This window comes from Nestor notabilis, unplaced genomic scaffold (genome assembly GCF_000696875.1).
Source record: "Nestor notabilis isolate BGI_N333 unplaced genomic scaffold, ASM69687v1 scaffold11424, whole genome shotgun sequence".
NCBI lineage: Eukaryota > Metazoa > Chordata > Aves > Psittaciformes > Psittacidae > Nestor > Nestor notabilis.
The window spans coordinates 11,974-23,513 of NW_009926084.1; the positions used below are offsets into that span (position 1 = coordinate 11,974).

The 11,540-nt window shown below is 40.1% G+C and overlaps 1 protein-coding gene across 3 annotated transcripts in view; it reads right to left on the bottom strand.

The window, feature by feature from the left end:
- RASGEF1B (RasGEF domain family, member 1B) overlaps positions 1–11,220 on the bottom strand; it is a 16,666-nt gene extending 5,446 nt beyond the window's left edge. Inside the window, exons 1-10 of one of the 3 annotated variants that reach the window (XM_010013363.1) lie at positions 11,044–11,220; positions 9,194–9,316; positions 8,132–8,269; positions 5,791–5,793; positions 4,062–4,274; positions 3,889–3,963; positions 2,860–2,955; positions 2,182–2,284; positions 1,331–1,410; positions 1–43 (exon numbers count right to left, since the gene is read on the bottom strand). The exon at positions 1–43 is cut by the window's left edge and continues 71 nt beyond it. In XM_010013363.1, the coding sequence (XP_010011665.1) occupies positions 1–43; positions 1,331–1,410; positions 2,182–2,284; positions 2,860–2,955; positions 3,889–3,963; positions 4,062–4,274; positions 5,791–5,793; positions 8,132–8,269; positions 9,194–9,316; positions 11,044–11,220 (1,051 nt within the window). The remainder of the gene's footprint in view (positions 44–1,330; positions 1,411–2,181; positions 2,285–2,859; positions 2,956–3,888; positions 3,964–4,061; positions 4,275–5,790; positions 5,794–8,131; positions 8,270–9,193; positions 9,317–11,043) is intronic. The other 2 variants (XM_010013364.1, XM_010013365.1) reach the window with 2 other exon arrangements.
- Between the last annotated feature and the right edge of the window lie 320 nt (positions 11,221–11,540).

Genomic DNA, 11,540 nt, shown 5'->3' on the forward strand with positions numbered 1-11,540 from the left:
CGGTTCGGTAATTGTAAAAATTGCTAGAAGGGTCCATCTGATGCTACAAGCAATGAAAACATGTAAATAATGAGCCAGTGTCATCACCACACACAGTTCTTTTTCACTTGAGCAACTGTTCTAAAAAGCAAGAAGTCTGGTGAACAGCAGCACAAATAAAGCCTTCTAGAAGGCTTCAGTATCATTTTAACTGTTCATTCAATCAGAAGAGAACATTGCTTTAAAAAATGTTCACTCAGCACAATGAGGGAGACAATAAAAGTCAGAGGCAGGAAAGCAAAAGCAGGCTTTATGGACCTTTTTCTCTCTCCACGAAGGCAATAACTCAGCTTTAATTCAAAAGTTAAAATCATTAAACTAAGACAACGGTGGGTCTTGGCACTAATATTCAGCTCTTCCTATGATGGACGGTTCTCAGAGCTGATTCAGTTGCAATGGCAAAGTAAGATCAGACACATGAAGATGTCAGTGCCCCCACCTCATTGCTCCAAGACTGACTGCTGCACCTCAATGACTAGGATGACTGCATGGCTCACAAGGCACGTCCTTAACCAGCAAAGTCCAGCCTGCATAATAAGGTCGAATGAAATAGGGCTGTAATCTTAAGAGCAACTTCCTGAGCTGTGCAGCCACCCTTGACACAAGGAAGGCTCCCACCCAAGGGTGGAGGAAAGAAGTGTGAGGTGGCTATAGCCATCCTGTTTTAATCTGTTCTCACAACACAAGCCAAATCTGATGATGATATTAATAAACATTTCATGCTTGTATCAAGTTCAAAATGCTACACTTTCTTTATCTTATTAGTAAGTAACCTGAATTAACTGATTGCCATTTACAGCAGGATAATTAACTCGTTGGCAAATAATCTGTTGGGCAACTCACAGGCTCATACACAGCTGCGCCTACATGATCTTTGACAAAAGTCTCTACTACATGAAGGTAACCAGCAATCAATTCCTTCAAGGCAAATTTCTCTGAAAGGGCAAGGCAGCCACCTTAGAGCTCAACTTGATTTCCAGAGGCAGGAGTGCATTAGGTCAATCCTCACCATCCCTCTCAAATACATCTCCTTTTCAAGAGGTTACCTACTTTTTTTTTTTTTTCCTAAATAACTCTTAGGAGGTGGGTTTGGGAGTTAAAAACAAATATTACTCCAATTTCCTTCTTCCAGACTAAGTCAACTGAACGATTCTTACTACATCTTCTAGAATTTCTGTTAAGAGCACAAACATACTAAATTAAACATGTTACAATGAAGCCAAACTTGCGTTTTAGAGCAGTTAGAAGTGAAATGCTAATAGCCCGGTGTCCAAATATTGGCCAAACATACCTCAAGAATATCAAATTTGGCTGTCTTCACTTTTGCCCAGGTTTTCTTTAACCGAGACACAGGACTCATGTTCATGCCAGCTTGATGTAAGAGAGAGAACTTGTTGGAGTATTTAAAAAAAGAAAACTTTCAGGTAGCTAATGCTAGGAAGTACTCCTAAAGTAAAGAAGCTATTAACTATAACAAATATTTTCAGAAGAGCTACCCAGAAATCACACTTACTGGTTTCATGAGATTCCAATGTTAAAAGCAAGTTAGGAAACAAAATCAAATCTCTTTCAGAATGAAAGCTCTAAAAAACTGCTGTGGCATTATTTAATGTGATTTTGATAAAACATGAACATACAGTAGAAAAGTGCAAGTGAGTTTTCTCAACACCGTCTCTTATATATTTAACTGAAAATGACAAATATCTATGAAGTTTTCACATTTCAAATTAATAAATATTCCAAATATTTTCCTTTCAGATATAAAAAGATGTGGAATTTTTAAACCACTAGGATATTTATGGTGTAATAGAAACAACAGAAGACATCAAGTCTTCAAATTACAGGAAGAGTTTCTATTCCAGTTAAGCACTAAAGTTAGTTTCAAAAAGCAGGGATTTAGATCTCTGAACAATTTCAATGAAAACTATGTTTTTCTGTAATTTACACTACAGCAGTAAATGATTTCTTACACATGTAAGAAACACAATAAGAAGTAAGAAAATAACATCGAGCAGTTCCTCACCACTTCCCCTCCCAGCTTCACACCGTTGAGTGTGCTAAGCAGCAGACTTTTGTATAAAGCACTGTGCTTCCTTTATCTGAATTCAAACAAGAACAAAATGTCTCAGGGCACATACTTACAAATAATAGCCATTAAGGAGTTAAAGTTGCCAATGTTAAAGCATTCCCGTGCCACATCAATGAAATACTCTATCATTCTTGCTCTGTGCTTCTTCTTCACAGGCTGCAAGAGATGCCATTGGAGTGTTACACTCAGCAGAAAACAGAGCACTCTGACCCATCTCCAAAAGAAACACCACCACTATAAAAGGCTTTTCCACATGTACCACAACTTCATACTATGCTTTACATGTAAAGGAAGCCACGCTAGTGTGTTCAAAAGCCCTCAGGACAGCAGGGACAACCTAGACACTAGGTGGGTAGAGAGCAAGGACAACAGGTAAAGAGGTTCTGCCAAGAAGAAGGGTATGAAGAACAGTTGAGCAGAGAAGAGGGTCTGCACAGAGGAGAGAAAAGATGGAGAGAAAAGATGCCTTTATTCATAAGAGCCATTCACTGGAGAGAAGAGCAGGCCAGATGAATTCCTGTGCCAAGAAGGGCTAACCCAGCATAACTGTGTGACATGAGCAAGGCTGAGGCATCAGTATGATGTTGAAAACGTGGAACTCACTTCCATCCACATGTGGAAAAGTACAGAGCTGAGAGAATGAAGTCAAAGGCACACTGAGGGGATCCAAAACCTAGTTTTACACAACTAGACTAAACAAAACATTTTAGCAGAAAAAAGTCCTTGCTCACCATACAGATTTCTGTTGCAACCAAGAAACTGAGCCTATTAAACCATTCCACATAGGCTTCCAGATTCCTGGTTTTCTTTCGATCTCCATAGCAGCTCTGCAGACAGAAGTAAAATAACAACTTTTAGTGTAATCTTCACCTTTTCCCTGAGAGAGACCTTTTGGCTTTTTGCCATGCCATCCCCAAACACTGTCACGTAACCAGGAATAACTCCATTACCCAAAGTAACAAAAAGCTTAAAGACAAAGCAGCAGTGATAGTATTTGAGCATGTAGAACTTCTTCCTGAGCTGTTGGCTCAGTAAGGCACCCAAGCAGGCATGTGAATCCATCACCTGATGTAAGTCCTACTGGGATGCTTTAAGGATTTAGGCTAGACTTACGCAAACAAAGGTAAGTATCTGCTTAAAGCTTCCTTGAATATGAGCATTGTTTCAGCCCTCAATCCTGTCCCATTGATACAGTAAAGACAACATTATACCCTCTGCAAGTGCAGAAGGAAAACAGAGGTCAGCCAACTCCACTGGCACATTATGTTCAGTTATTGATATCAAATTAACTTACTGCATCCATTCTAACTTTGGAGATAAGTTTGATCATTTTGATTGGCTCGCTGCCCCCTTTTTGTAATGTGTGCTCTACCTGCAAATTGCCCCACTTGCCAGTTTGCTGCAAAGAGTTCAGTTTTGTAAAAGGAAAAATGGTTGTTGAAAATGCATAATGCAAAAGCCAAAGCTAAACAGCTTTTTCCAGCTGTAGGCTACGTAGATGACCTACACCTTCACAGGATTAAGCTCTCCCTTAGCTTAAATCAGAAAGAAACCCCAGAAAATGCGCTAGTTTAAGTCATTTTTTTGGCTGAGTCCTGGAGCTCAAAATTTTTAAGAGGAATACTAAAGCATTTTCACTATAAAGCTTGTTTCTGCCGGTCCTTGTTTATTGCTGGACCTCACTTCCAGCTCATGAGACGCCTGAGCTCCAGCATGTTAAATGCCACATTTCAGAGCTGCTTCAGATCTGCTCCGCTTACCTTGTCATTATCCAAAGGATCCTTTTGCACAAGCGCCTGGACAAATTCTTCTGGTCCAATATAATTGAGTCTCTCCTAAACAAAGCACACGAGCAGCCGAGTCATATCCTATGTGAAGGTGCGTTTCAAAAAGAGGGGAAGGATGAAATCATACTTGAAGTATAACAACTCACAAGCTCTATGTGTGTCAGCTGCTGAGCTAACACATAGGGATCATTGCAGACTGTGATTATGTCCCTCTCAATGGACTGGGGCTTGGTCTTTATAACCAAGAGGCGATCTGTGGATGTGGCATTAATTTTGGCTAGTACTTCCTCATACTGGCTGACAGTGGCAAGCTTCCGAATCAGGTTCTGGAGGAGCTGCTGTACGTTCTTCCGATACATCTGTAATGACATGAAAAAATTGGGATACATTTTCAAAATGTGAGAAGATAGTATTAAAGCCTGCATGACGACATAACAGATTGATGCTGATATCTGTATTTGTTGTCACCTTAATCTGTGATCAACGACCTGTGGGTTTCTAATATTGGCATTTCATCAGACCAAAAGGAATCTGATAATCTCACAGATTCAATAGTGACCCAGCTAGCTCAAGGAAGAGCAAAAATGGACGTGCACAATCTGCTGCATGAAAAGTACCACCCATCACCAGACAAAGTACAAGAAATAAAACACTGTGTCTTAAGATCACAATAAAAACCCAAGATATGGTCATTCAGTAATGAAAGAAGGGCCTGCATCTTTGGAGTAATCCAAGACCAGTTTCACTGAAGACAGAGTTAAAACTTCAGTGAATCTGAGAAAAAGAAGATAAAATCATCTCTCTTTTCTTTCACTTTGAGATCCTTTCCATGTGGTGGGTTAACATGAGTGACAAATTTAAGAAGGAGCAGAACTTGACTCTTAAGTAGATAGATCCGTGTAACTGAACCCAAGGTGATTACTCTTCCAAATTCCAGATAGCAATCTAAAGCCATTAAAGCAAAACCAAAGTGGCTGAAAAAAGGGAGCACAGTATATCATAGAATGGTTTGGGTTGGAAAGGACCTTAAAGATCATCTAGATCCAGATTTTCAAACATACTCAAATACAACAGCACTACTCTGGGTCACATTCATTCTTGAAGTAAGTTGTGATATCAGTGCTGAATGTCTTGTTACTTTGTAAATAGTTGCTTTCCACTTCGATGTATTTCTATTTTCTAGACAAATACACAGAGTGTAACTTTTCCCTGGGGTGAGTGAGGAGAGAAGAGGGGGATACCAAGCTTTTGAAGAAATTAATCTAAATTTTCCTCAGGAAGACATGGTAATTAGCCCGCATCTGATCTAACAGCAGTTGAACATAACGAACATCCAGTCACGAGATAAAACCCTCTTGGCACAAAGGCAGAAAGAAATGCCCGTTCCCTCTCACACCTCTAGATGTAACTGAGCCCACAAAACCAACATCCCTTTGCTCTTTTGAGGCTCAGTCTCCTCTTGCGCAAAGAGGCAGTGACCTTGAGGCATCCTCTGCAAGGATGAGTATGTACAGTACTTTGCAACCATAACAGGTATTTGCTGATGGACCATTACTTAATCTCACACTTTTTTTTAATATCGTATATATATATGTGTGTGTAACAAGACATACTCACAGAATATGCCTTTTATCAATTAGATGTTAATTTGATTGTAGTATCGCTACCAGTCAGCCTAAGCATATGGTCTTCCTCTAAATTAGATTTACTATTTCCACTTACTTGTCCCACAGTCTGATTTTTGATTCTATACTCACACTGATAATGCTGATATTTATTTATATTTAAAAAACACTGAGGATTGGACAACATAGGACAAAGTGATGGGAAGCTTTGTGTCTGGCCTCTGATAGTGACTGCAAGTACAGTTACTACCTGCTAGGTATGGAATATTATATGTTAAATGAGTTTCCACACTCAAATCTCACTATACGATATCATGGTGGGATCAAAAAAAAGCAAAGGGAGGTCAGTGCAGTGTTGGGCTACACATAAAAAGACATCAGATACAGGATGTAGCTTCGGTCTGACTGCATACACTCATCAAGTGTTTCACTGAAAAAGCCACTGATCAATGTTTAATCAGGAAATGAGAGGCAGTGTCTGATGGGAAAGTCTTCAAAAGATATACCTTGAAACAAAGGTCAGTTAACTGGTAAAAGGGACCAGAACAAGCTAGAAATATCTCATGAGCATGATGACCTCTCAGGACACAGAGAGGAAAAATGTTGAAGGAATGGAATTGAATTGAGGGAGACCAAGGGGAAAAACAAACCCATCAAGGTTTTTCCAGAGACCTTTTTTATGATGGAGCAATATGTTAGCGTGGTGAACGGTTTTAGTTGGACTCTTACTAATAGCTCTTAACAATACCAGCGCACAGTAATTCAGGAAGTAGAGTAAGAAGCTACAAGTAGAAAAGCTGTAGTGAAAAGGAATAGGAAACACTGCTTCTTTTATATCCTTCAAGGTAACGACTCACACAAATCCAAGCAATTTGTAGAAAAGTAAGGTCAAGGAAGTTGCCATTTACTGTTCCAATCACTTCACAATAACACAAGTCAATTTACTGCAGTGCTTGCTTTCCCTTTGTCTTCCTAAAGGAAATCTCAAAGTCAAAAAAAGCTCAAAGCTAGAGCTAGGAAAGATCTATAGCTCACCAACAGAGTACGATTGCTCCCTAGCACTCATTTTCTAGCAGTTTGTACATCTGCCCTTAATAGATGATTTCACTGTTTAAACTGTCTGTATTGCCAGAAGCTTCACTGTAGAAAACCCTTCCCTGTTGCTATTTCAGTCTTGCATTCACCAGCTCAACTTCCCCCAGGCTATACAGCTTGCCCGCTCTTTTTGTGCTAGTGAGTATTCTTCAAGTGGGTGCGGGTCCTCAATCTTACTACTTTTCCTTGAACAGAACTTCAGTTCCCTACCTTCCTATTAAGAGTACCCAGAAACAAAGCAACAGTGCAGGAGCACTGTAGTGGGAAAGGTGCCTCCTGTCACCCCCACAGTGAAGGCAAACCTATTGCCTCTCTACAGTCTGAAGTCCCCTGAAAACTATCTCGCAACAACTCTAAGTTTGCCCATCAAATCTGTATTTCATACTGCATCTCAGCCTTTTGTCCCAACTTCTTTTGTCCCTCCACACTTTCACAACATCAAAATATATTTCAGCTTCCAAATTCAGTTTAGGTTGGTTCTCTTCAATCCTTGTTCATAGTCTTTCAAAATCTTTCCAGGCCTTTGGCAGCACTCACAACACCTCCCAGTAAAGCTTACCTACATGCTTGCTAACATGATGTTTGCTGCCTCATCCATATAATTATTCAAAAGCTTACATAAGGAACACCAGCCCCTGAGGAACCCTAGAAACATGATGCCATCTAGCAATTGCTCTTTGCATTTATAGTTCTCCCAAACACCATTCCAATGTCTTTTGTAATCTTAGTTTTATGCCAGCTACATGTGATCTGTTTATTGAAACCTTGTTAATTGCCTTTCCACTAAGTGAATGTAAGCTATGACTTTTGACTGAGTCTGTTTCAGTACTGACAAGACAAGCATCAGTTAAGCATCAAAATATTTCATAATACCTCCATGAAACTTTACTTCCATCTAAGAACTGGGACTTAGCTAAGGTCAGGCGATTTCCTCATGTGCTCTGTCCAGAGGAAGAAATATGACAGACTTCCTCTGAGACCATATCTGATGCTTTCAGCTCAAGACAATTCTTCCTGGTAAAGTTTTTTTTACAGAAACTTTTTCCCAAACCTGCAATAACTCTTCCATTGACCTACAGGTCAAAGGCCTGATTCCAACACGCCTTACTCACACAAACTGAAGAAATTATCAACATGGGTAGGGATTTCTCAGACATACAAAGGCTTCCCAGTGTCTTATCTAGCTTCTCCCAAGCAGAATCACTAAAATTAAGAATACTAATGCCCACCGATTTGCATCTGTCTTCACAATATGCAATTATAATACAAGTTTAGGGATGGAGCAAACCTTGCCTGTGCTTTGGAAAGGATCTGCCAATTCTGTGTGGTTTCTTCCTAGGCCTAGGTACTGGACAGAACTTTTCGCCTACCAGCACCTTCATAATGAGTTAGCTTAAACATCCAGATCCATATCCTGTTATTAACAACAAACCTGCAATATCACAGCATTAAAGGAATGCCTTTTTATACAATAGCTTTGTGCACAGACAACTTACCTCATCACCACTGGCTATTCTTTGTGCCAACTCCTTTAAGTTCCTCATCATTCTTTCATCTCGGAAATCATAAGGAAACGTCTCTGTCCATTCAGTCAACAGCTGTAGGATTTTGGGTGCGATTTTTTGTACCTGGTTCTATTTGGAAACAGTAAGGAGGAATGTTACATGTAACAGCAATACACCACATACGTAACCCAAAGGAAATAAAATTCCCTTCTGTAGGAAACTGGAGCATAAGGGTATGAAAGTCACTTAAAGTTTTAAGTTTAATTTAATTCAGCATTGTATTACAGGCCAGAGCAAATACCCATTGAAGCCAATGAAGAGACACTTGCTGGCTTAATTGACCCGGAAATCAGCCCCAGGTAGGTGGAATTTTTAGAATGATTCCTTTCATTATCAGGAACGTGTCAGTGCAAGACATTTATTAGTGTTTCCACAATTTATGGCTAACCACCAACAATGAAAGTGATAAGCAATGGAATTACTCAAGTATCTTCTTTTAATTTGGGTAATTTTCTACTGGGGGGGAGGTTCTATCCAAATGTCCACATCCTGCCCCCTAAGAACTCTAGATATGACACACAAAAGCCCCCATGCATTCTCACTCAAAGAGGCCAGTAGTCTAAGCCACTCCACAAAGACTGTGGCAAGAGTGTAGCTTAACCACGTGAGACAGGTCGGTGTAATTCCCATTTATGTGCTTAATTCACCATTATGTCTTTCCAACATTTTGGCATTATACATCAACATGTTGAGAACCCTGAAACAAAAGCAACCACTGCAGGGCCAGTGCAGGATGTATCATTAACAGCGAGCACTTCTGTTTCTGGCCCATATATCAGTGCAGCAGCAGGAAAAGTCTTCATGAACGACAGGCTGAGTGGTGTGAAAATTTACCATGAATATCATTGAATAAAGGGTCAAATTCTAGTTGCTCAATCAGGTTTTCAATCCGTTCATCCTACTCAGGACTCTCTCTCAAGTAGGAACATTTTGCTGTGGGAAGGGTAGAGACATTTGACTGGAACAGGAGTCCTTGAGAGACAGGGATCTTACCTTGTCTAGCCCAGGCTCACTTAGTCTCTGCTGCTCAATGCACAGATGGCAGACTTTGGCCATGAGCTCATACGGATGCATGAACAGGCGCGAACTAAGAAGGAAGGTGAAGATGTATGTCCTCTGCAAACAAGAAAAAGCCAGAGAAAGGAATAAATAACCACCAGTTTTAAATTTTCTCAAAATGTGTTCCTGACAAATAGGTTCCCAATAATTTACTATCTGCAGAAGAAAACTCTGCATGTGGCTGTGCCAAGAGGTATTAGTAAAGCAGCAAGCATCTAATTTAACACTTATAATTCCTCCAGCATTTGCATTATAAATTCATGCTTAAGCAAAGTTATGCAAGATTTAACCAAAACAAGGCAGGGCAGGGCTGGTTCAGCTCTCCTATTGCACACAGCCTTATTACAAGCTCAGTACCTGCAATTACACAGAATAAAATTTCAACTCATCTTCTCTTGCTCTACAGTAAAACTTTGCAAGACCCATTATCAGATCACGTAACTCCTTCTAGCCTGACAGTATACTAAAATTCACACTTCAAGTCTAGTTAGAATACCAACAGAGAAATCTTATCTGCTTCCACATTGCTAGTGGAAGTAAACAGTCTTCAGAGAAAGAACAAAAAAAGGTGCCACTTGACCAGATTGTTGAGCTGACTCAATTTTGCCATATATACCATCTTTACTACGCTGTGTTTGCCTACCTGACTTCAGTGAACTGCACGCTATGACTTAGTACTTTAAGAATCGCCAAATACTGTTCATTTCTCATAGTATTGCCTCATAGATGAAAGCAGAATGAACTACATAGCTTAATTTTACAGAATAAAAATTAGTAACTTATTCTGAGGTTACAAGAAGAGGCTTCTTATTTTGCTTTAGTTTTCCACATACCACGATTATGAACTCATTGTGAGATGGCTATTCAAAATATCCTCTCCACTCTCCACAATGCCAGTAGTTAAGTATCTGTGGCACCCACAAGAAAGATTCAACAATGTTCTGGTTCTAGGGACTTGGAATAAATCATCATGTTTGAGCAACTGCTGTCTAAATTGCTATATAGTTAAATTTTACATTAAGTATTAATGGATAAGCACTAGCTTAAGCGCTGTCCTGTGCTGCTGTTAACTCTGACCCAAGTTAAAATAGATCCTGTCTTGGTAAACGTGGGTAGATCTATGATGATAACAGAAGGTGAATGTAAGCGGAGTTATGCCTCCAGCAGGAGCCTTTCAGCTAGCAGAGATGCAGTTCCATCATCTTTCGGTCATTCCCAACTGCCTCCCGACCTTTTGATATAATTCTTCTTTTCTATGAATCATATGAAATGCTTCAATGCACAGATGCATCTAGACAGAGCAAAAATTCTCAAACAGAAAATGTCCTGTTCTCATGTCCAGCCTCTGCTGATTCTGAACAGTGTTATACTAGTTCAACACTTCAGTTGCTAATTGCAAGATACATGTGGACCTCACAGGAGCAATGGGAAATATGCTTGTTTTTAAACTAAATACATGCATCCTGTCACACTGGTGGTTATGCCTTTCTCTTCAGCTTGCTTGTCAGATTTTTAAGGGTCAGTGATACATCCTATCCATCAAAGAGTAAGCTACACTAGGTACCTTACAAGTGAGTCACCAGGGTTGTGAATTAGACTTCCTAGGTTAGGTGAGGTACTGCTTGCTGCACTCACATGAAACACATTTATCCTATCATTGTTGATCAGTCATGTGATCCCCTTCCTTAGCAATTTGATGTGACACATTCTTCTTTTGATGCACATGTGAAAGTTCCCGTTTGTAAGATGCATCAGGCCGTAGCCATATGGGTGTATAGACTTACGTCAGGATAGTAATCTATGTTGGGTACCAAGTGCTGGATTAGAGCTTCCAGAGAACCTGACAGGAGGTTGTTGTCATGGTAATAGAGGCCTCCACAGTTCCCCTCTTTTGACTGATACAGGTTCCTGTTGTAGCCGCTGCTGTCAAACATAGCTGCAAAGGGAGGCGTTTGTGGCATGCTTTCCTGAGGAGACACACAAAAGGGATATGGGGTAATTACCAGAAGGTGAAACATAAGAGGCATTCTAAACTCCAGAGATAATATTACACTAGCAACAAAACCCACCATCACACCCTGGGTTGCTTGCACACAGCAGTAAAGATTGGACTGTCCTCCAGCTCCTGTGGGTTTCTCGCGAAAGGGCCAATCCAGGCTCTCGTCACTGCCTGTCTATTGCAATTGCCAGGCACTTTTATATCTTTCTGTTTCTTCAGTAAATCACAGGTAAGAAGTCAAGGTTAAGAGTTGGAAGGAGTGTCCAAGAACCCTGACAGGTT